Source organism: Lemur catta, chromosome X (genome assembly GCF_020740605.2).
Source record: "Lemur catta isolate mLemCat1 chromosome X, mLemCat1.pri, whole genome shotgun sequence".
In the NCBI taxonomy this organism is placed as follows: domain Eukaryota; kingdom Metazoa; phylum Chordata; class Mammalia; order Primates; family Lemuridae; genus Lemur; species Lemur catta.
The window spans coordinates 5,160,742-5,185,809 of record NC_059155.1 but is presented as its reverse complement, the minus strand read 5'-3'; the positions used below and the strand labels follow the sequence as shown (position 1 = coordinate 5,185,809).

General features: G+C 38.7%; 1 protein-coding gene across 2 annotated transcripts in view; it reads left to right on the top strand.

The window, feature by feature from the left end:
- Positions 1-25,068, top strand: part of GABRA3 (gamma-aminobutyric acid type A receptor subunit alpha3) — a 227,723-nt gene that overhangs the window by 185,095 nt on the left and 17,560 nt on the right. For both annotated transcript variants that reach the window (XM_045538579.1, XM_045538580.1), the window contains 2 exons: positions 13,778-13,930; positions 22,553-22,764. In XM_045538579.1, coding sequence (XP_045394535.1) covers positions 13,778-13,930; positions 22,553-22,764 — 365 coding nt within the window. The remainder of the gene's footprint in view (positions 1-13,777; positions 13,931-22,552; positions 22,765-25,068) is intronic.

Here is a 25,068-nt window from a genome sequence, read left to right as displayed (position 1 = left end):
AAATTTTTTTTCTATTGTGGCAGCCAATGTGTTAATAACCCCAAGGAAGGTCAAGCACACAGCCAGGAGGTTCGGGGAGTAGCCATGGAATTATTTTCTTAAGTGGACAACCGACCTAAGAAAAAAGCTTGTTTGGCAAAACCTGCCAGGTCTTATCAACGGCTAATCCTTGGATATTGACAAATGGAACTAGAGACTTAAGTTCTATAACCTTAAGTTCTGCCCATTTGGAAATTGATCAGTTCACCTGGCTTGAGGAAAAAGGTACCCTGAATCCCAACTAACCTCAGGGTATTTGTCAAAATGGAGTATATGCTGGGGCCCACATATCATGTAACATTTTTTGCTATGAAATGATGGGAGCTTTCAACAAGAATTTTCAAGCAACATTTGTCTGTGTGCAATCACAATTATAAATGAAGTAGGGTGCTCTTATCCTTTTGTTTTATTATTTGAACATAAACTGTTCCCTCTCATAATGTCACCATATGCCATCTTGTCTGTTCCCTGTCCTCCATCCATCTCAGGACCAGGAGAGGGTACCTGGAAAAAGTGGCCTTTGAAATGGATTTTAAAAATGAACAGGGTTTAGAGATCTGGAATTAGTATGAGGAAAGGCAATACTGAGGTATCAAAAGTTCAAAGATAGGAGAGAGCATGGGCTGTTGGGGAAGCTTCAAGCTGTTCAGAATAAGATGCTAAAGAAATAGACAGTGTAGGGCTGCGGAAGGGGTGGTGGGCACGCTCTCCTCTGCCAGGGCCCTGGGGTCACAGCTGGCAGGCCTTAGCTGCTGGACCAGGCTGAGTGGCACAAGCAGGCACGGTGTGGCTGGCCTGAGTCTAAAGAGTCCCCTGCTTCCCCAGGGGTGAGAGTTGGCTGCTGAGGCCAAATGCCTGCTTTGGAGGAAGCAGTAGAGGTGGCCGGCGATGGGTGTACCTGGGCCACCTGGGCCCCATCCCTTTGCCCCGAAGAGCATTCCATGCCATCGTGCTTGGGCTTACCCGGGCCACTATGCGGACCAGGGCTTTGATCCCTGGGAGTGTGGCCTGGGGCGAGTCGCTGACCTTCCCGGGCTCCCTTTGCTCGGGGTGAGGCGGGGAGGACAATATACTTCCCACCGCAGGTTGCATCTGTGCCGACAGGCATCGCACCCTGATTCCTGGACTGTGTGTGTACAGCACCCGCCTGGCGAGGGGACGCGCTCCACGAAGGGGTACTGGCATTGTTATCCCTGCCCAGGTCCCCATCGAAGGGCAAAGCCAAGGTGACCACCCGGTGGGGGGCGGTGGGATCTTCTTTCAGCAGTTGGGAACTGGGTGCAGCCCCAGGAGGATTCGCGCAAGGCTGGCTGAATCTGCACCACTAATGACTCCCCTCAAAGGGCAGAGAGCCCCCCACTACCCCACCCTGCACCAGCTGTGGTGCCTTGGCTATTTGTCTGCTGTGCCCACCTCTGGGGGCACCCGCTGCCCAGGGAGCCCGGGCCTGTGCCCCCAGCTTTATAGGAGAGAGAGCAGAAATGGGCATCCCAAGAAGGTATTGGAGCACACCTGTCCACATCTGCATGACAGTCAGTCCGTGCCGCGCTCTTCAGGCCTCCTGGACATAAGCCTCATGAGCAGGGAGTTGTCCTTTGTCCCCTTGAGTACTTCGTTTGTTCTCTCTGAAGATCCATTTCACTGGAGCAGGGTGGGGAGGGTGGTAGTATTCTGCCATCCTGGTCAGCAGTTCCACCTCCCCAAGTAGGGAGAGGGGCTGTTCAGCAGGCCTCAAGGGCCCTCCTGTCCCTTCATCTGTGCTACTATGCCCTGTAGGGGTGAAGGGAAACTTCCTCTATCCCCCAAAGTTTGCTGAAAGATCAACCTACAAATAAGGCAGATTAATAAGAGAAAGATTTATTTACCAAGCATGTGGGGAGAATCATAGCGAGATTACTCAATATCCCAATGAAGTCCAGATATTTCTATACCTGTCCTTTTGGAGGGGAGCAGGATATGAGGAGTACATGTAAGTCTGTTTAGGGGCAACAAATGGTGCTAAGGGAGGATGAATGGGAGGCGAAATCAGATTGACTTTTAAATGCTTCTCTTTGCAAATTAAATTAATCCGAGGGACAAATATTATATTTAAATGATTTGGGCTAGGTCTGGTTGCATTCTTGATTTCATTTTCTGCAATATGGTGAGGTAACAGAGAGAGGAAGGAAAGTCAATTGTTCTTTTGATCTTTTGATTGGGTCAGTCCGGTTTATGCAGATAGAGGGAAAACCTCCTCTAATGCTTTTTGATCTTGAATGGCCTTTAATTAAAAATATTCCTTATACCAAGGAATCTTATTTTGGGGTGATATTTCCTGAGCTCTGTCAGCCCCTTATGTGTTTGAACAGAGGAGCTGGCCTCCTGCTTCCAGGGCAGCCCAGGCCGCTTCCGCTGCTGCTGCAGCTCCTGCTGCTCCTGCTACCTCTGTTTCTCATCAGGCCCCCCGCCGCCTTTCTGCTTCCTTCCCCATCCTGAGCTTTCAGGAAAAGAGGAAGGAGGCTGGGGAGGAGATGAGGCTGCAGCATCACCAGCACAAAACAGCAGGGCACAGCAGGGCACACCCACACAGCTCAGCTGGGCCCTAGAGGCAGAAGAACTCCCCTTCCTCCCTCCCCCTCCCACCCCCCCTGGGATTTCCAACCTGAGGGAGAGAATCATCTGTATCTATTCACTCTGCTCACCTCCCTATCCCTCCTGGGCACTGCCTGCCTGGCTTCAAGTCTTGAGACCAATCATTGGTTGCCCAAGCAGCCCCGCTCTCTTTTTATGTTTATAACTCTTATTAAAACACTGTTTGTTTCATCTTTATCACACGGACAATACACGTTCATGACGGGAACATTAGAAATACACAAAGGAGCAAATATTGGAAGTTAAAATACTCTTTGATTCCACTATCTAGAAAAATCTTAGAATATTTTGGTAAATTAACTCATTATTGTACATTTTGGCATTTAAGAAGTTTCCTTTGGCATATTTTATAGAAATATGTATTTATATAAATGGAGCTATACTCTTGATGCCATTTTATAAGCTCTTTTTATTTAATTTTATATTCTAAACACATTTTCAAGTCACTAAATGTACTGGATCCAAATAAAATGTACACAAATTTACTAACAATATGTTAACAAATAGAATGTACGCATATTCATTATTACCTGTTTTGGTTAGTTTAAATTAAAAAAAATTTAAAAGTAAAAAACCTTCCTCTAAGGCCAGAACATTCTTTACATTGATATAATACATGTTGTTACTGGGAAGTACAGCATCTCAGCATGAAACTTAGTAAAATAATATCTTTATCTGTAATAATCTCATGTATATGAATCATAATCTATTTAACCAATTATCTACTATTATGTTCTGTGTTTTAATGCTGTAAACAAAACTGTGAAGATCCTCCTTTTCATATAGCATTTCGCTCCTGTGTAATTATCTGCCTAGGATACAGACAGAATATTGAGATTGCTATTTCAGAAAGTAGACACATTAAAAAATTTAATACATATTGACAAACTACTATTCTGAAAGGTTAAACAATTCACACTCCCATTATCAGTGTATGAGCATGCCAGTTTTCCCTTACCCTTGGCAACACAGGTATTATGGGTTGAATTGTGCCCTCTGAAAAGATGTTGAAGTCCTAACCCCCAATACCTCAGAATGTGACCTTATTTGAAAATAGCGTAGTTGCAAATGTAATTATTTAAGATAAAGCCATACTGTAATAGGGAGGGCCCTAATCCAATATAACTGATATCCTTATAAAAGGGGAAAATTTGGACACACACACACACACACAAACACACACACAGAAGGAGAACACCATATGAACATGAAGGCAGAGATTGGGGTGATGCTTCTCAGTCAAAGAAATCCAAAGATGGCCAGCAAACAACTTGAAGCTAAGAAGAGGCAAAGAAGGATTTCCCTACAGGTTTCCAGGGAGCACAGACCTGCTGACACCTCAGTTTCACATTTCTAGCCTCTGGCACTGTGAGAGAATACATTTGTTTTGTTTCAATTCACCCAATCTGTGGTACTTTGTTATGGCAGCCCTAGCAAACTAATGCAACAGGATATTGTCATTTTTGTTTTCTTGCTATTGATCAAAATGATACATGGACATGGTGGTGGAATTAATAATGATCAATTTTTTAGCATGTAATATGTTCTAAGCATTGCCCTGAGGACATGTATTAACTCATTTAACACTTCAGCAGCACTCTGAGATGGGCAGTGTTGTTATTTCAGGTTGGTAGATAAGGAAATCAAGGTTCAGACAGATTAAATAATTTTCCAAGGGTCACACAGTTGGTAAGTCGTAGAGCAAGGTTTGGAAACAAGGGCAGCAACCTGGCTCCAAAGTCTACATTCATAATCACAACATGAACTTCTCCCTTTTTACTTTAAATGTTTTTTTTTCTTATTTCAGCATATTATGGGTGTATAAATGTTTAGGTTACGTATATTGCCTTTGCCCCACCCAAGTCAGAGCTTCAAGCATGTCAATCCCCCAGATGGTGCATACCACACCCATTAGGTGTGTATATACTCATCCCCTCCTCCCCTCTCCCACCTTCCCAACACCTGATGAATGTTATTACTACATGTGCATTTAAGTGTTGATCAGTTAACACCAATTTGATGGTGAGTACATGTGGTGCTTGTTTTTCCATTCTTGGGATACTTCACTTAGTAGAATGGGTTCCAGCTATATCTAGGATAATACAAGAGGTGCTAGATCACCATTGTTTTTTGTGGCTGAGTAGAACTCCATGGTATACATATACCACATTTTATTAATCCACTCATGGATGGACACTTAGGTTGTTTGGAACCAGAGAAGACCCCCGTATAGCAAAAGCAATCTTAAGCAAAAAGACCAAATTGGGAAACATCAATTTACTAGACTTCAAGCTATATTATAAGGCTATAGTAACTAAAACGGCATGGTACTGGCACAAGAACAGAGACGTGGACCAATGGAACAGAACTGAGAAACCAGATATAAAACCATGCTCATATAGCCATCTAATCTTTGAGAAAGTAGACAAAAATTTACACTGGGGAAAAGAATCCTTATTCAATAAATGGTTCTGGGAAAACTAGATAGCCACATGTAGAAGACTGAAACAGGATTTGCACCTTTCACATCTCACAAAAATCAACTCATGGTGGATAATAGACTTAAACCTAAGGCATGAAACTATAAGAGTTCTAGAAGAAAATGTTGGAAAAACTCTTATAGACATTGGCCTAGGCAAAGAATTTATGAAGAAGGCCCCAAAGGCAATCACAGCAACAACAAAAATAAATAAATGGGACCTGATCAAATTAAAAAGCTTCTGTACAGCAAGGAAACTATCATGAGAGCAAACAGATAACCTACAGAATGGGAGAAAATATTCACATGTTACATGCCCAATAAAGGGCTGATAACTAGAATCGATATAGAACTGAGGAAAATCAGCAAAAAAAAAAAAAAAAAAAACAAAAACAAAAACAAAAAAAACCAAACAACCCTATCAAAAAGTGGGCAAAAGACATGAACAGAAACTTTCAAAAGAAGATAGACTAATGGCTAACAAACATATAAAAAAATACTCAACATCTCTAATCATCAGGGAAATGCAAATCAAAACCACAATGAGATATCACTTATCCCCAGTTAGAACGGCCTTTATCAAAAAGTCCCAAAACAATAAATGTTGGCATGGATGTGGAGAGACAGGAACACTCATGCACTGCTGGTGGGACTGCAAACTAGTACAACCTCTGTGGAAAGTAATATGGAGATACCTCAAAGAGATACAAGTAGAACTACCATTTGATCCAGCAATCCCACTGCTGAGCATCTACCCAAAGGAAAAAAGGACATTCCATAAAAAAGTCATCTGCACTAGAATGTTTATAGCAGTACAATTCCCTTTTTACTTTTGATTTAGAGATAGTGAAGGAAGGAAGGGAGGAAGGAACGGTGGAGGGGCAAAAAGTAAAGGAAAGAAAAGAAAAAGAAAAAAGAAAAAAGTCAAATAACAGAAAGGTTTATACTGAAAAGTAGCATTTCCCATTTTAAGCACTTGCGTTTTATTTCTCGTGGTTCCCTACATAGTTCTAAATAATGAGTTTAAACTGCTATCTCTTCATTTTTTACTTGAGGAATAAGAATGAAATCCCAAGCTCCCTGCCTACTGAATGGACCCCCTCTTGGTCAAAGGAGCCCCAGAGAAATCTTAAAACTGAATTCTGGGTCATGACTGGAGGTCAGACATGCTTTTCTATTTCCCCTCCCTTGTTAACCATGGAGTGGTTCTAACCAGATTGTGGAGTACCCACATGAAGAGTTTCGAATGTTCTCTGCTTCACATCTTAATACCAGAAGGCTGCCTTTTTTTGTACATGCAACCTGTGAAGGGGCATAAAGTTCAGCTACACAGGGGCATGTTTCTCCTTTCATACATAATCATGACTCCTCCCATAACTTGTTAAATAGGTATATGAGACCACCCTGCTCGGCATAAATTCCTGTTCCCATTGTCCCTCCCTAGAAGTACATGCTCTGAGGTTCAACCCAAGGCTATTGCTTCCCAGCCTTCCAGAATGGCTGGGCACCCTGCAGGTTGCAATGCTTTATGAGAAATAAAACTCTGCTTTCCAAATTTATAAACCTTGTTATCTCTTCAGTTTATGTACCATTAGAGATGAAATGTAGATTTCCTACTCTGAAGTATATGAGTGCTTAGCTTACTTGGATTACCCCTTACCTTCTTTTCCCTCCACCATGCTCATTCCAAGTCTTGATAGCTTGATGGAATAGTTACCTGTATTTCTTATTCTATCAACCCTTCTGTCCTTATCTCCTTTCTTCCAAATTCTGCCAGCTAAAATTTTGCTTTCATTGTGTTAATGGGAACCAAACTCTGTAAAATAATTTTAAAGAGATTTATTCTGAGCCAAATTTGAGGACCGTGACCCAGAGCCATGCCCAAGAAGCCTTGAGCAAGTGGACTCACTGTGGTTGGGTTATAGTTTAGTTTTATACATTTCAGGAAGACAAGGATTACAGGTAAAGTCATAAATTAATACGTGGAAAGCATACATTGGTTTTGCACAACAAGTTGGCCCATCTCGAATGCAGGGGGGGGGGCGGCGCTTACAGGTTATAGGTGGGTTTAAAGATTCTTTGACTTGTAATTGGTTAAAGACATGAAGCTTTGTCTAAAGGCTTGGAATGTTTTAAGATAAGGAGATGTTAATCAGAGACAAGCCATGGGACATATATTTGTTGTGCAAATTGAGGACCTGCAGGTTTGTCTTGCATACCCTTAGGCCTGTTAATAGGTTACAAAGGATGTCTCCATGAAGGCAGGGTCATGATGAGGCATGTCTGACCTCCCTCCTCAGGGCAGGCAATTTTGTTTTAGGATATCCCCTTGGCCAGGAGGGGATCCAGTCAGTCAGCCTGTTGGCGGGGGGAGCCTTAAGATTTTATTTTAGTTCACAATTGTTAAAGCAGATTAAAATGTACATTTAGTTCTTGGGGTAGGCAGAATAATGGCCCTTCAAAGATGTCCACATTTTACTCCCCAGAACCTGTGAACATGTTAATTTACATGGCAAGGGGGATTAAGGCTCCAAATTAGCAGGTTTCAAAGTAAAGATATTATCCTGGATTATCCAGGTGGGCCTAATGTAACCATGACTGTCCTTATAAAGGGGAGGCAACAAGACCATAGTCAGAGAGAAAATTATTAGAAGATGCTGGTTTTAAAGATGAAAAAGGGGGGCACAAGCCAAGGAATGCAGGCAGCCTTGAGAAGCTGGAAAAGGCAAGAAAATGTTTTCTTCCCTAAAGCCACCAGAAAAGAATGCAGCCCCACCCACAGTGAGACCCATTTTAGACATCTGACCTCCAGAAGTGTAAGAGTATAAATTTGTGCTGTGTTAAGCCCCTGAGTTTATGGTAATTTGTTAAAATACCAATACCAATTAATAGGAATCTAATACAATTCTATACCTATAATTAAGTCTTCAATACTGTCTCTATTCTTTTTCTACATGACATTATTTTAATTATTGTAGATAAATATGTTCAAACTAGTTTTGAAACTGGCATATATAAAATATAATATATAGATATACAAATAACATTTATAGGAAGATACAGAAGAGGCTGTTAACTCTAGTTACCTAAAGGAAGGAGAAATGAGATGGGTGATTTGGGAGCACATGTGAGAGGGAGACATTTTGCCGCACACCCTTTTATATCTATTGATTTAGGCACCATATAAATATTATTACTTCACACATATGTATACTGATTTTATTGTGACTGTGCTCTTCCACATAGGGTCCAGCATATGAACAGGAAGCTTTGCCAGAGAAAGGCCTCACAATCCATGGATGTTCTCTGTGGTATGACAGGCTTTCTCTCCAAATGCTGTCAGTTCTCAGTGTGAACTTGCTCCAAGCAGAGGCCTTCTGCTCTTTGCTCCAGATTCAAATATGTATTAAATAAATGAATGAAATTTCTCAAAATCTGTGGCTAGTTTTTGATACTGTGGAGACGAGGGGAAACTTCCCCTTTCCCTTGAAAGTTTGCTGAAAAATCAACTCACAATTAAGGCAGATTAATAAGAGGAAGAAATTTATTTACTGTGTGCATGGGGAGAATCACAGAGAGATTACTCAGTATCCCAATGAGATCCAAACATTTTTGTACATGCCTTTTAGAGGGGAGGGGGGAGATGAACAGATAAGTAATTCTGTTTAGGGGCAGTAAATGGTTGCTAGGGAGGATGAATAGTTACTTGGGAGAATGAATTGATGGGGGGAAAGAGATTGACTTATAAATTAACCTGAGAGACAAGTATTATGTTTTAAATGATTTGGGTCAGGTCTGGTTGCATTCTTGATGTCCTTTTCTGCAATATAATGAGATACCAGGGAGGGGAAGGGAAGTCCATTGTTCTTTTGGTGGATCTGTCTGGTTATGCAGATAGAGGGAAAGCCCTTTTGAAGGGCCTGTTGATCTCTAAGGGCCTTTAATTCAAAATGCCATATACCAAGGAGTCATATTTTGGGATGAAATTTCCTGAGCTACTTTATTCCATTCCTTATTTTCCCTCTTTTGGCAAATTATTACATGAATTTTCTCAAAAGATAGTTTGGATGCATGATCTCATTTTTCCGTCTTTCCTAGAAATTTGATCAGTTGTTTTCTTCTTATTGTCATTGTGTATATTATCTCTGTAGATGTTTAGCATATGTTAGTCAAGACAAAGCAGAAAACAGGAGAGTGAAAGAGACACAAAGAAACTGGAGAGATGGACATAAAAAGAAGACAGGAGGCAAGATAAAGAGCAAGGAACAAAGATAGAGAGATGGAAAAATACCAAAGATGGATTTAAGAAAATATATTCACTTACTTTCTATAATGAGTTAATTTGCCAAGCTATTTAAAAAATCCTCTTGTGTGCTTCACAGCCTTGGATACTAAGTTGCAAATGTATTTTACATTGTATCCTCAAATATTTCACACTTAACACAGATGGAGCTTAATAGGCTGGAGTCTCAAGGCAAGGGAAAATTTCTCAAACCATTTAAAGGGTCATCCTTCAAAATAAATGCAGAGAGAGGCAGCAGTAGAGGCAAGGAGGGAAGGAATCTAACAATCCACTTTAGGAAAATATATTCAGTTATATAAAGCATTAATTAGCTAAATTGTTCTGCATTTCTGATCCATAGATAACTAATTTGTGAATACATATGCATTATATATTTTATATTGTACCCTTGAATATTTCACACACAACACAGATGGTACTTAATGAGCTTAATAAACTGGGGCACAAGGGTGGAAATAAGATGGGAGAAGTTGGGAAAATCTTCCAATCTGATTAACGCTTCAGTTCTCACTTTGGCAGAGAAAAAGATGTAGAGAGATGCAAAATATCAGAGTTGTATTTAAGAAAACCTATTTGGTTAATTGACACAATGAATTAATTTGCTAATCTTTCTGAAAGTCCACTTGTAATCTTCACCCATAGAAATGATTTAGACTGTGAATACCTGTGAATGTGCAAAAGTGGCTTTCCATTGTCCCTTTGACTATTTTACACGGAATGCAGATAAATATGCAAATACAAGAGCAGAAACAGTAAATCTTCTCAACCTAGTAAAAGACTTTAATTTTCACTAAGGACAATTCTCTTTGCCTTTTTGGAAGAGAGGCAGCAAGACAGAAAGAGAAGGAAAGAAAGGTAGAAAACGAGAAGATTGAAGAAAATAATTCATTCAACTGTTTTGAATCAGTTATTCAAAACAAATGCTTATTTTTATCAGCTTTTGAAAAGTCCATTTATTTTGCCTTTCAGATCCACAGAATGTAACTAATTTATGAATAATATTTATTTCATGTTTTAGATATCAGTACTAAATATTTCACAAAATCAGAGCTAGAATTAATAGGTACGAGCTCCAGAGTGTGAGACTAAGAAGGGGAAGGGGGGAAATTATTCAAGCTAATCAAAGTCTAACTCTCATGAAAAAGTAAGAGCTCAAGGCCCTCTCAGCAGGGAAAGAGTAAAGGGAAGGAAGAGGAGAGGAAAGAATAGTGATGGACATACATAGGAGAGAGAAAACGAAGAAAGCCAAGGATTGAAAAAGAAGCAGAGAGAAAGAAAAGAAGTAGAAACTACAAAGTGGTAATAAGGAAAAACATTTCATAGTTTTGTATGAGATGCTTTGATAAATTAAAAATAAGCTGACTTGTATTTTTCATGTTCACATAAACAAGCTAGGATGTGAATACACACACAATATGGATTGTATATTCAGTTTTGGATGACCAGATGGTGCTTCCTAGGCTTAGGTACAAGGGAGTGGGTAGGGTAGGAAAGTGGGAAATTACCTCATTTGGGAATCCTGCCAAAACCAAATGTGGGTGGAGGGAGAGGGGTGAAAAATAAGAAGCTTTGATAAGAGAGCTATTAGAGCAGTCAGATTGCAAGGTCTTTGTGTTCTATTTTTTTTGAAAGATGGTAAACCATTGGAGGTTCTTGAACATAAAGGAGACAGGATCCAACTTATGTTTTAATAAGATCACTTCGGCTGCTGTACTATGAATGCACTAAAGAAGGGGCAAGGACAGAAGTAAGGAGGCCACTTAGAAAGCTATTAGAGCACCCTAGGTGAAAGTGGTAGCAGTGGAGGTGGTGAGAAGTGGCCAAATTATGGATATATTTTGAAAAAAGAAATGAGTTTGCTGATGGATTGTGTGTGTGTGCATGTACCCATGCACAAGAGAGAGAAAGGAGAGGAGAGAGAGAGAGAAAGAGAGAGAGAGAGCATGCGCACACGTGCACGCGCAAGCACCTGAGAGGTACCATTTACTGATTTACTGAGATGGGAAAGTCTGTTGGAGGAGCCAGTTTGGAGGGGGATGGGGGATAGGAAGAATGAAAGTCAAGGTTTTCACATGTTAGGCAAAGATGCCTATTAGATCTCCAAGTAGTGACATCTGATAGATAGTTGAATATATAAATCTAGAGTTGAGTAAGGAACCCTAGGGCTCCTGTAACAAAGTATCACAAACTGGGCAACTTAAAACAACAGAAATTTATTGTCTCACAGTTCTGGAGGCTAGAAGTCTGAAGTCAAGGCATCAGCAAGGTTAGTTCCTTCTAGAGGATCTGAGGGACAATCTGTCCCATGACTCTTCCTAGCTTTTGGTGGTTGCTGGCACTCCTTGACACATAGATGCATCTCTGCTTCTGTTATTGTATGGTGTTCTCCTTATGTGTCTCTCTTTCTTTTTATGATACCAGTCATATTGGATTAAGGGCCCACCCTACTCCAGTATGGCCTTATCTTAACTAATTGTATCTGCAATAATCCTTTTCTCAAATAAGGTCATGTTCCAAGGTACTGAGGGTTAGGAATTCACCATGTCTTCTTTGGGGGGACACAATTCACTCCATAACAAGTAGAAGCCCAGGCAGAAGATATGCACTGGAGAATTATGAGAGTTTAAGGTACTAAAGACATAGGCTGAATGAGAATGCCTAGAGAATGAGTAAGACAGGAAAGAGAAGTACAAGTACAGAATCTTGACATCCTCCAATGTTTAGAAATTAAAAGGAATAGCAAAGGTGACTGGGGAGGGGCGGTGATGGGGGAGTGGTCAGCAAGGTAGAAGGGAAACCAGAAGAGTATCATGGCCTAGAAGTTCTGTGAAGAGAGTGATTCCAGGAAGATGAAGGGCTCAGCTGTGTAAAATGCTGCTGACAAATCCAGTAAGACTGAAACTGACCAACAGGTTTAACAACATGGAGTGATAATTAGCACCTGCTGCACAGAGCTGTGAGAAGGATGTAAGATAATACTCCAAAAACACTCAGAAAACTGTCTGACACCCAGTAAGAGTGCAATAAGTGTTCCCTCTTATTTTGGGCATGGGATAATGTAGCTCAGCCCGCATTCTGCTATGTGAACTTTTGGTTCTAACTGAGTAAGTCCATTAGAACAGCAGAGCATAATGATTAAAAATCATAAACTGTGGAGCCAACCTGTCTGGGCTTGAATTTGGGCTCTACTACTTACTAGCTGGGTAGCCTTGGGTGAGTTGCTCAATCTGTCTTTGTCTCAGTGTCTTGACCTATAAAATTAGGATAACAATAGTACCTACCTCATAGGGTTATTGGTGAAGATTAAATTTTTTAATAATGTTAAGGTGCTAGATGAGTGCCTATCATATAGCAAGTACTATAGAAAAAATGGTTATTTCTTATTATTTAAGTGAGGGCATTCATTTACTTGGATGAACTTGTGTTAAAATTATTCTCAGCAAGCTGTATTGGTACACTGTTAGCTTTTTTTTTTCTCCACACAAAAAGCACACTATTTCATGATTATTATTATTAATTTTTTTTTATTTCAGCTCTTCATGGGGTATTTCATGATTATTAAAGAGCTCTGATTATATGGACTTGGGAGGTACTGGTATAACAGAGAGGATGGCCTGAGAAAAAAACAGCAAAAATGTTTCCTGTCTCTTTGAAACTTCCCCCACTCTTTTTGGGAGTTAGAGCCTGCATCCTTGCCTCAGGCCAGCTGTCAGGCAGGGCAGGAGGATGTCTTTTGTTCTTTGCACTGCAGGAATTGGAACCATCCTGGCAGAGGTCCTGGGAGGTCCAACCAGATTCTGGATATAAAAGGATCAGAACCATCAACTGTAGTTGAACAACTGATACCCTGAACCTGAGAACCCCCCCCTTAAAAGCTCTGTATTTTTGCTTATGGGGGAGGAATTTCATACTTTGAGACAATAGTCTACCATTTTCCTCCTTTGCCGGCAAATTAATAAATTCATCTTTCTTATAGCTGAGCAATACTCCATGGTATACATATACCACATTTTGCTAATCCATTCATGAATTGATGGGCATTGGGGGGGCCATGGACAATATATATGACCTGAACTTTTGTACCCCCATAATAAGCTGAAATAAAAAAAAATAAAAATAAATAAATTCATCTTTCCTTCTCCTCCTCAAACCACTTGTTCTCATTCTTCCGATGCAGCCTCGAGGACAAGTGCTGAGCTTTCAGTAACACTGCAGTGTCTTATCTTACATATAAGATTAAGGAGCATTATGAAATGAATGGGGCCCCAACTTGATTTAACAATGTTTATGTAGCTACATGTCACCTAATTTTACTCTCTCTCTAGGAGAATACGTCGTCATGACAACCCACTTCCATCTCAAGCGAAAAATTGGCTACTTTGTGATCCAGACCTACTTGCCATGTATCATGACTGTCATTCTGTCACAAGTGTCTTTCTGGCTCAATAGAGAGTCTGTCCCTGCCCGAACGGTCTTTGGTGAGTGTTGCTTTATGGAGAATGGGGAGGAGACATTTGCAAGGATTTACCATGGGCTGTCAGATTAAAGGTGAGAAAGGTAGAAGAATGCCTAGAGAGAATTAGAGCAATGTCTGAAGCTAGCAGTAGTAACTGAATCATCAGATTGTGGGGTTTCAGGCAACGAAATTCTTAACAAGGAAGTAAGAATAAGAAGAATGTTAAGTAATGAGATTACTGAAATGTTTCCTGTTTCAGTCAGGTTTGCCCCAGCAGCTGGGAAGGGACTGAGCCTTCAGTGAAAAGGAGAGGAATTTAGTGCACAGACTGGAGAAGGTAAAGGGTGGGAAAGCAAGCTGACAAGAGAAGTAGATTAGAGGCTTTTTTAAGACTCATTTTTTAATATGAGCATCAGACTTTGCTGCTTCTCTTCTGGCCTTTTTGAAAGTGTGAATTATCTGATATTCAGTAAAGGCTGCACAAAGTTTGAAGAGTCTCTCAATAGTGCATACAATCAAAATAATTTTCTTCAATATGAGTTTACTTATGTCTAGGAAAAGGTTTACATGTCATTAGCACCTTTTTCTCACAGACTTACAACATGTAAAACATTTTTGCATGTTTTTCCCACTGTAGCAGATAAATATTAATTAATTCTGTTCAGCTACTAAACTGCCCCCATGGCAATGGTGGCTGTGCAGCATATGCTTGAGTATACCTGGTATGCACACAGAAGGCATTCCTACTGATATTCTGAAACTGTACTGGGTAGTGAAATAAATAGTAAATGATGTTTCAAGAGACAGCAGTGGAGAAAGAGAAAGAGCGATGTGTAAAGTAGGAAAAAGAAAAACAACAATCAGAAGAGTGTGATATTATGGGATTCAAAAGAGGAAAGCATTTCAAGAAGCAGGGAATAATCATCTGGGATGAATTCTATTGTGCATTTACATAAGATGCAGATATAAACTGTCTGTTGGGTATAGTGATGTACTTGGTTGTTAATGATCTTGAAAAGAACCGTTGTAGTAAAGTGGAGGGAGCAGAAGCTATGTGCTAGTAGGTTAAAGATGCTAATTTTGGGAAATATATAAAACTAGATACCCTGAAAAACCTTCCTCTACAAAATCCTAGAAAAGCTATATAAAACATAGAAACCATTCTTAACACCTGAGCGTGTAAGCAATTAAAGGAAGTACTCAGGGGACCAAATGGAAGAAGGAACTGAAAACTGGAGTGTTGATCATGTGAACTGATACAGTTGTGGCAGGAAGATAAGATAGGTGGATGGACTACTGTCCTTGGTACACAAGAGTTTCAGTGTTAAGGTTACACAAGGAAGGCATTGAGCCTAAGTGAAGTTATGGGCTAGAACTAAGATTGTGGTAGGCTGAGTATTGGCCCCCAAAGATATCCACATCCCAGTCCCTGGAATCTGTGAATGTGACCTATATGGCAAGCATAAGTTTGCAGATGTGATTAAGTTAAGGATCATGAGATCAGGAGCTTATCCTGGATTATGTGAATGGGCCCTAAATGCAATCACAATATCCTTATAAGAGTGAGGCAGAGGGAGATTTGACTGCAGAGGAGAAATCAGTGTGATGATGGAAGGAGGAGAGATTTAAAGATGCTCTGCTGTTGGTTTTGAATAAAGAGGAAGGGGCCTCTGATCCAAGGAAGCCAAGTAATGCAGCTCTAGAAGTTAGGGAAGGCGATGGATTATCTCTCTAGAGCCTCCAGAAGGAGTACAGCTCTGCATTTTGACCTCAGCCCAGTGAAGCTGATTTCAGACTGCTGGCATCCAGAACAGTAAGAATACGTTGGTGTTGTTTTATGCAACTAAATTTGTGGTTGTTTCTAACATAAGCTGTAGGAAATTAATACAAGGGCCCTTCCCATAAATCTAATACCACTGAAAGGTTATGCCCTCATTGCAAAAGAATACTAGAAAAATACACTTATCAGTGTAGAGAGACAATAAGGATGCATATTAATTTTGGCCTGGGATGCATGTAAAATATGGGATCCCTTGATAATTTAATTTTTAATTCAGACTTGGCCTCACATTAATTTAGAATTCATATTTACAATAATTGCATTGATGTGAGAACCTTCAAGTTGAAATGTTAATTTAAAAAGTGATTGCAGAATTTTTATGTAAGATAAAAGAGCCAAGAATAGCCAATATCCTCCTTAAAAAATACATAGTTGGGAGACTTGACCCACGAGATGTCAAAGTGATTAAAAAGTTATGGTAACTAAGTGTGTTATTGGCATAAAGAAAAGAAAAATAAATAAATGAATAGCTATAGAGAGCCTAAAAATAGAGCCACATATATTGAAACTTGACTTATGACAAAGATGGCATTGCAGGGAATTAATATGAATTTGATCGTGGACTTTAAGGTAAAAGCTAATAGTGTGATGCTCTTAGAAGAAACTATAAGACAATATTTTTTCATCCTTTCATAGTCAGAAATTCCTTAGTGCACAAAAAAAGTAATAACAATAAAGAAAAAGAACAAATTAGACTTCACCAAAATTAAAAATTTCTGGTCATCAAAGGGTAACATTAAGAAAATGAAATGGTAAGCCATAGTCTGGGATAAAACATCCTACGTATGTGCAGACCTGACAAAGGATCTGTATCCCAAAATATAAAAAGCTCCTACAATTCAATAATAAAAATACAAAGAATCCAATTTAAAAAATGAGCAAAAGACATGAACAATGAAGAGATATTTCACCAAATAATATATATAATGCCCAAATAATGCCCATAAGCACATGAAAGATCCTTAACATCATTTTTTATCAGGGAAATGGAAACAATAATGTCATGGAGACATTACTTGAAAACCTAGAATGGCTAAAATGAAAAAGACTGACATTGTCAGATATTGGTGAGCTTGAGGAGCAATTGGAACTGTCACACACTGCTGATGCAGAGGTAAAATGATACAACCACTTTGAAAAGCAGTTTATTTCTTTTAAAGTTAAAAAAAATACATTTACTCTATAACCTAGATATTCTGCTTCTAGGTATATATCCAAGTTAAATGACATCCAAAAGACATTCTATAAAAAAGACATCTGCACTCAAATGTTTATAGCAGCACAATTCACAATTGCAAAGATGTGGGAACAATCCAAGTGGCCATCAATCCATGAGTGGATTAATAAAATGTGGTATATGTATACCATGGAGTTCTACTTAGCCATAAAAAACAATGGGGATCTAGCACCTCTTGTATTATCCTGGATAGACCTGGAGCCCATTCTACTAAGTAAAGTATCACAAGAATGGAAAAACAAGCACCATATGTACTCACCATCAAATTGGTATTAACTGACTTAACTTTGATAGTAGTAACATTCATCTGGTGTCGGGCAGGTGGGAGGGGGGAGGAGGAGTTGGGTATATACACACCTAATGGGTGCGGTGTGCACCGTCTGGGGGGATGGACATGCTTGAAGCTCTGACTCGGGTGGGGCAAAGGCAATATATGTAACCTAAACATTTGTACCCTCGTAATATGCTGAAATAAAAATAATAATAAAAAAATCCAAAGAAGAGTTATGTAAGAATGTTCATAATAGCTTTACTCATAGAATCCCCAAACTGGAAAACATCCAAATGTATGCACATGGACAAATGAATGGATGAATATATAATATTATGGTATATTCATATAATATATTAGCAACTATGGATTCACACAATACAGATAAATCTCAAAAATTATATCAAGCTAAAGAAGCCAAGGACAGTAATACAGAATATATGAATTTACTTATGTGACACTCTAAAACAGGCAAAGCTGAGCTATGGTGTTAGAGATCAAAGCAGCGCCTCCTTTTGGGTTGATGGATTGACTGAAAATGGGCATGAGGGAACTTGCTAATGTGGTGGAAATATTCTATACCTTGATTGGAGTAGTAGTTATACGATTGTATACATTTGTCCGAATACTTTAAAATGTACAATCAAACTATTTTTATTTTGTTGTGTATAAATTATACCCTAAGTAAAAATATGGACCTACTGGAACTCTAGATATTTGAGTTATCAGACACAAACTTTCAAATAACTATACTGAATAAGATTAAGTAGATGAAAGAAATGTTAGAATTCCAGAAGATAAATGGAAATTACATGGGGGGTGGAATATATTGAAAATTGTAGAACTGGAAAATACAGATAAAAACTCAGTGGTTGTCACATAGTTGAGGGGAGAATCTGTGAACAGCAAGACAGGTCAAAAGAAACTATCTAAATAGACAAATTGTAAAATGCATATGAGAGAGAAAAGACATAAAATTTATTGAGAAGTTCTAATGCAGCTATAAGTGGGCTCCTAGAAGGAGAGGAGTGAGAGAATAGTACAGCAACAATTTTTTAAAGAGATAATGGCTAAAAACTGTCCAAACCTGTAGGATATAAAGCCACAATTACAAAAAGTTCAATGAACCCAAGTAGGAGAAAATAAAAGACATACAAACAGAGGTACATTGTAGTGAAACTTCTGAAAACAAAAAACAAGGAGAAAAATATTAATAGCATCCTGAAAAAAATGCATTGCCTTTAAAATCATAACAAATAGATTGACAGCTGCCTTCAACAGAAGCAATAAAGACATTTTCAGCCAAAAACATAATAAAACACTAACAATTCATCATCATCGTAGACTTGCACTAAAGGAAATACTAAAGGATATTCTTCAAACAAAAGTAAAATTATCTCAGAAAGAAGATTAAAGATGTATTTAAAAAGAAGAATGAAAATAATAAATGGTAAATAAGTATTGAATGTATAACATGGTAACAGTGGCTCATTGGGTAAATAATATATTTAGAATAAAATACTAGACCATAATGTAATCTATATAAGTTGATATGGGGATATATGAAGATAAAATGTTCTAAGGACTTCCATTATCAGGGAAAAGTATAAAAGTACCAATTAATACTATAATAGTTTTTTTATAAGTCAAGAGTGCATGCTGACTGAAACTCTTATACATTCTGGGAATGTTAAATGCTACAATCACTTTAGAAAACAGTTTGACAGTGTCATATAAAGTTAAACATATGCTTACCATATAATCTTCTAGTTCCCTCCCTAGGTATTTACCAAGAGAAATGAAAGCATATGCTTACACAGACTTGGATGTAAATTGTCCTAGAATTTTTATTCATAATAGTTGAACACTGGAAACAATCCAGATGTCCATTAATAGGTGAATGGATAAAAAAAATGTTCTATCAATACAGTGGAATACTACTCTGAAATTAACAGGAATGAACTAAAGACAGATGCAACAACATGAATGAACCTAAAAATATGATGCTAAGTTAAGAAAGCCAGACACAAATGAATACATACTATATGACATTTATGTGAAACTCTAAGCGAAAAAATCTAATCCATAGTGAAAGAAAGCAGATCAGTGCTTACCTGAGACCAAGCAGGGGATGGTATGAACAGAAAGGAACCTTTAGGGTGGTAGAAATTTTCTATAGATAATACCCATGAGAAAAGGTGGAGAAGAGGTATCACCAAATGGTAGAAGTCTCAAAGTAGCACAGGTTACCACAAGGCTGTGATCATATAATGGTCCAAAGAGTACTAGACTTCAAGAAAAATGTGTACCCCAGCTCTTGAGCTCTTGATTCTGAATTATCAATACCTTTTGAGAACCAAAACAGTGTGCTCAACAGGAGAGCCAAATTTTAGTTAAGACCAAAAAGGGTATATGCATTCAATGAAGAGTTTGAGAATTTAAATGAATTTGCCAAAGCAGCAAAGCTGGACAGTTGGAAGGGTTTGAGAGAAAGTATGACAGGTAGGGTCAGGTTCAACAATGTACTTTGTAAAACAGGATTAAGCCTGACTGACAATGAATTAAGAAATTGCCTTGCCCTTGTGGTGGTGTCTGAGATAAACAGGTGTATCAAACATGATTAATTTTGATTTTATTGTGGTGGTGGGGAGAATGGGTGCTCATTTTGAATGCTATGGTCTGAAATGTTTTAAATTTTGTGTTTCTAGGACAGACAGTTGGTAATGTTAGAGAAAAGAAGACAGACAATAAGAACTATATTATTGATAATAATAACAATATAGTTAACTATCAAAAAAGTGCATTATTAACTATGATGGGAGCAAATGTGATACAGCGTCATGGGCTGTTGGCTGGGCCTGAGGATTAAAGTCAGTTCCACTAATCACACATGTGGTTTGGTAGAACAGGTATATGTTACCAAGTAAGAGTACTAGAAGTACTCAAAGGAAGGACAGTCTGTTCTAACTGAGCCTTTTAAGAAAGGCTTTCTAGAAAAGGCTTGAAGGAGAAGCACTCAATGACAGGCTGGGTCTGTTTTAAAATGCTGAGAATCTCATTGTCCATCCATGAAATGTCCCAAATGTTTGATTGAGGGTCCTACCAGCTCTGACTAGCTAATAGCTCTCATAAGCTGACAGTTCTAATTAAGCCCTAGAGACTAAAGCTCTAAAAATCTCTACTGAGATACGGCACAGAAACACTTGTGTTTTTGTTCTCTCCATCTAAGCACTAGCACACTGCTATGAATGTGCCAAGGTGGACAACTGCAATTGCTGATAGCCATAAATAAGATAGTTTGTTTCTCCCATAACTCACTCCTTTCTTGTTAGGATCTGAGGTTTACTGAGCCTTGGGTCCATTCTCAGAGCTTACTAGGTTACAAATTCAGATAATTTGTTAATAATTACTAGCTGTGTGGCTGATTCCTGACATGGTTTAAAATGTTTTTTTGTTAATCAGCCTTGATGACTCCCTGCCTAGTTTGTGCAAAGGTGCTCTTTTTAGGGTCTCTCTGTTGGAACTGTACTGAGTTTTTCCCACTGGGGATTTTCATTTATATAGCAAATGTCTAAGTAAAGTACCCCAAAAGAGCAAGATAGGAGAGGAAGCCCCACAAGCTGCAGCACACAAGGCTGGCTCTCTGGGTAGAGTTAACAGAGACAGTGCCTTTCCTGCTTGCATTTCCATACTGAATCTTTCATCCCATTAGGACTTCATTCCATGCCCTTCTTGACCCATGCTCATGAGGCTTACATTCCCCAACATCTTCAGCATGATGACTCTCAGAAAGAACTTCTGACCATTTTCTCTTCCTCAAGTTTAAGGACTTTGTGTACAGCAACTGCCTTTTCAAAATCCCAGGGGATAGAGACAGTTGAGAATAATTATAGATGAGGATAATGGAGACACAGAGAGATTAAGGAAATTGCCTAAGATACAAAGCAAGTAAGTGGCATCACTTGGGATATCTAACTTCTAGTGTAATATTCATTGAGACTTCAATACTACTGCTAGCAATTGTAAACTTCTTATGATAATATTTTTAAAATGTGATAATTATGCTAACATAATTAATTATATAATTGTAACACTATTATTAATAACAACAGTAAAATAATAATAATGTTAATTATAGAAGCTACTATTTATGGAGTGATTTACTCTATGTCAGGTATTAGGCTATAGACTTTATATTAATAAATATCATCTGTTTCAATCCTCCAATAAATAACTGTATAATGTGCTATTATCACATCCATTTTACACATGATAACACTGAGACTTAGTGAGGTAAAACACCTTATTCAAGGTCATAATACCAGTTAAGTGGGATTGCCCATATTTCAGCCTAACTCACTCTGACTCTAAAGCTTATAATATTAACCATAACACTATCCAACTTATATGCATATCTAAAATATAAAAAGATTAGAAAAAATTTCTAAAAATAGAATCTAAAAGTGAATAAAGTCTTGAATTTAGATTAATAACACCAGCACCACTCCTGAAAAGAATCAATTGATCTAAAAGCAAGCTCTAGTTTGGCAAAAACTCACAAGAAACAGATTTTGGAATAGCTTTGGTTGGCTCCAAAGCTCAGTAGGGACCTAGAGTATGATGCAGCTACAGAACCATTTTCCACAATGATTTGTTGCATTATCCAGAATTAAGGAATTAAGGAAGTGAAAAGCCTACTGAATTCAGATGATGTACTGAGTCTTAGGCTCTTATGAAAGATCTTCAGAAGAGAACTACCAGAATGGAGAAGGAGATGAACAAGAGAAAAGAGTTCATGAGGAGACCATGAATCTCCATGTTCATTCGGGAGATGAACAGATTCCCAAGGAAACATAGCCACCCTTTTCACGTCTCTGAAGGCCTGTCCTGGAGAGGAAGAAGAAGACTTTTCCTTCCTGCATGGCCACTGAAGGAACTCTGAGATCAGTCAGTGGGCTGGCAGTTAGAATAAGGCAGGTTTCAATACATTAGGCAAGTTTTTCTAATTAAAAATCTCTCTTACAATAAACTGGACTACTTATTATTCAATGAAAATGTTTAAGCAGAGGCTAGAGGACAGCTGTTAAAAGTACTATACTGAGATTCCTATTCCTGTGCCAGTTGGGATGGACTGGTTACTAGGTGGACCTATCTAGCTTTGACAGTCTCTGTTTTTCACTTTAAAGGGGCCATTTTGAGTGAGATAAAGCTCTTCCTTTCAAGTAGGAAGTTGGTGATCTCATCAAATAATCTCTCCATGTCTTCCAGTTGCAAATTGTTTTCATTCTCTCACCAGGTGTTACCACTGTTCTCACCATGACCACCTTGAGTATCAGTGCCAGAAACTCCTTACCTAAAGTGGCATACGCGACGGCCATGGACTGGTTCATAGCCGTCTGTTATGCCTTTGTATTTTCTGCGCTGATCGAATTTGCCACTGTCAACTACTTCACCAAACGGAGTTGGGCTTGGGAAGGCAAGAAGGTGCCAGAAGCCCTGGAGATGAAGGTGAGATACAGTAAAGGAGGGGCTGGGAAGCACCCCCTGAGAGAACTGTATTGGGACCAGGAGTGGGCAGCCTATAGCCTGCAGGAACTGGGCAGGGCTATATGCTATTCACTGGGGTCATCAATCCAATTTTCAACTGGAGTGCTTCTTGGCAACCTGGCATGCTGGCTGGGCACAAAGAAAGGAGGTCACATATCATGGAGGGTTGATATCTTGTGGTGAAGGATACAACCTAAGTGTGATGCTGCTGGACTTACAAAGTCAGCCAGAGGCTTGAACTCTATCTTCAACCCAAAGAACAATCTTTGAGGCCACCTCTGTCCCTCACTTTCCAGTATATTCACATTATAGGTAAACCAAAATGATCATCTTTCCTTCTGTGTCTTTGCTTATTTTGTATTCTTTACCTGTCATGCTCTTTTCTTTTTTCCCTGCCTGGTGAAGATCTCATTTTTTAAGACACAACTGAAATGCTACTTTTTCCATAGAGCCTTTCTAGAATCATCCAGACAGATGTAGCTTTTCTTGGGGGATGGGTGCTCCTGGTATTAAAAGAATTTGTTTTAACTGAAGTTATTTGTCTGCCTCCTCACTAGACTGTGAACATCTTGAGGGCAGGGGTTTATCTGCATCTTATTTCTAGCTAGCTAGCATCCTTGCACAGAATTTCACTCATAGTAAAAGCTGAATAAATGTTGGTTGGATTAGTGGATGGATAGGAAGGAGGAAGACAGAGAAAAAACAAATCATCTAGACTGATAGGAATAAAACATGAGTACAGTGAAATCAAGATCATTTTCCCTGGTTACTTTAACTAAGTTCAGGTCTCTAGCTCTAGATGAAGATTACCCAAAGATGCTAAAAACAAGGGGCAGATGTGATCCCAGGACTATTCCAGTACTATTCAAAGAATCATGGATAAGAAAAATGCTAATGATTTTTTTCAAACCAGGGGAAAAGATGTATTCCATAGAGTGCAGACTAGTGAGTTGGCAAAATTTTAGAATAGATTTTAACTACTTATTAAGACAAAATTTATTAAGTCCTTGCTATAAATTATGGAGAAAGAAGTATATTTCTACTTCAACCATCTACTATGCCATAGGAATTTTTTGTTGGTTTTATTATTATACCTATTCTAGTGGGTATCTTTGTACCATTAAAATATATTTATTTCTCTATAGCTTGATTTATCAGCTATGAACACAGTATGTTAGCCCCCACTCACCCACTACAAGACACAAGGAAGTCAATATACACCTACACCTGCCCCTCACCTTCTCTCTTTACCAGTCTCTGTCATCTCCCAAATTTTGTTTGTTATACTACTATTTCTGCATCAAGTTTCATACCATTTATATCCTTTTATGTAACTATAAATACTATAGTTGTTTAGCCATAGTTTTGTATTTAAACAGATTCTTTCCTCAAAATGGTCCTTTTATCCATTTTTCCATTCATTGCTTAGTTGCCGCAAGGCTATCTTCATATTTTCTATTAGTGTGAATGTGTAAAATCACCTGTCCATTGTGTTTATGCTTGAATAAAGTTGGGCTATTGTATGATCCATGAGTCACATTCTCCTTCTCTGGTGATTTGTAGAAACTGATTGCTATACTCAATTCTATCATTCAATATTGTTATCCAGAAATCTAAAGTCAGCCTGAGAATTTCTCATAAGGCAGGGGACTTGATTTTATGGCCTAGAAGCCCATATGAATGTCATTTTTATTTGTGAATTCCAGTTACTTTACAAAGATATATCTTTATCAATCTATATAATTTTTTCCTTGGGCACCATATTGTCCTTTAAACCTATAGATTCATGGCCTCTGTTTCAGAAAAGCTTTCCTGAAAACTATTTTTATTCTGTTCTCTTCCTAGAGGCACAGACTATGCATATCATAGAGATTTTTTTTTGTTTTCCATATCTACCATTTCTTTTTTTTTATTATTTCAGCTTATTATGGGGGTACAAAAGTTCAGATTATATATATTGCCCATGTCCCGCCCATCCCCCCAAGTCAGAACTTCAAGCATGTCCATTCCCCAGATAGTGCACATTGCACTCATCATGTAGTTATACCCCCATACCCTCCTCCCACCCTCCATCCCCCCAAGTAAGAACATTCAAGCGTGAACATTCCCCAGATGGTGCGCAATGCAAAATCAAAACCACAATGAGATATCACTTAACTCCAGTGAGAATGGCTTTTATCAAAAAGTCCCAAAACAACACATGTTGGCGTGGATGCGGAGAGACAGGAACACTCATACACTGCTGGTGGGACTGCAAACTACCAT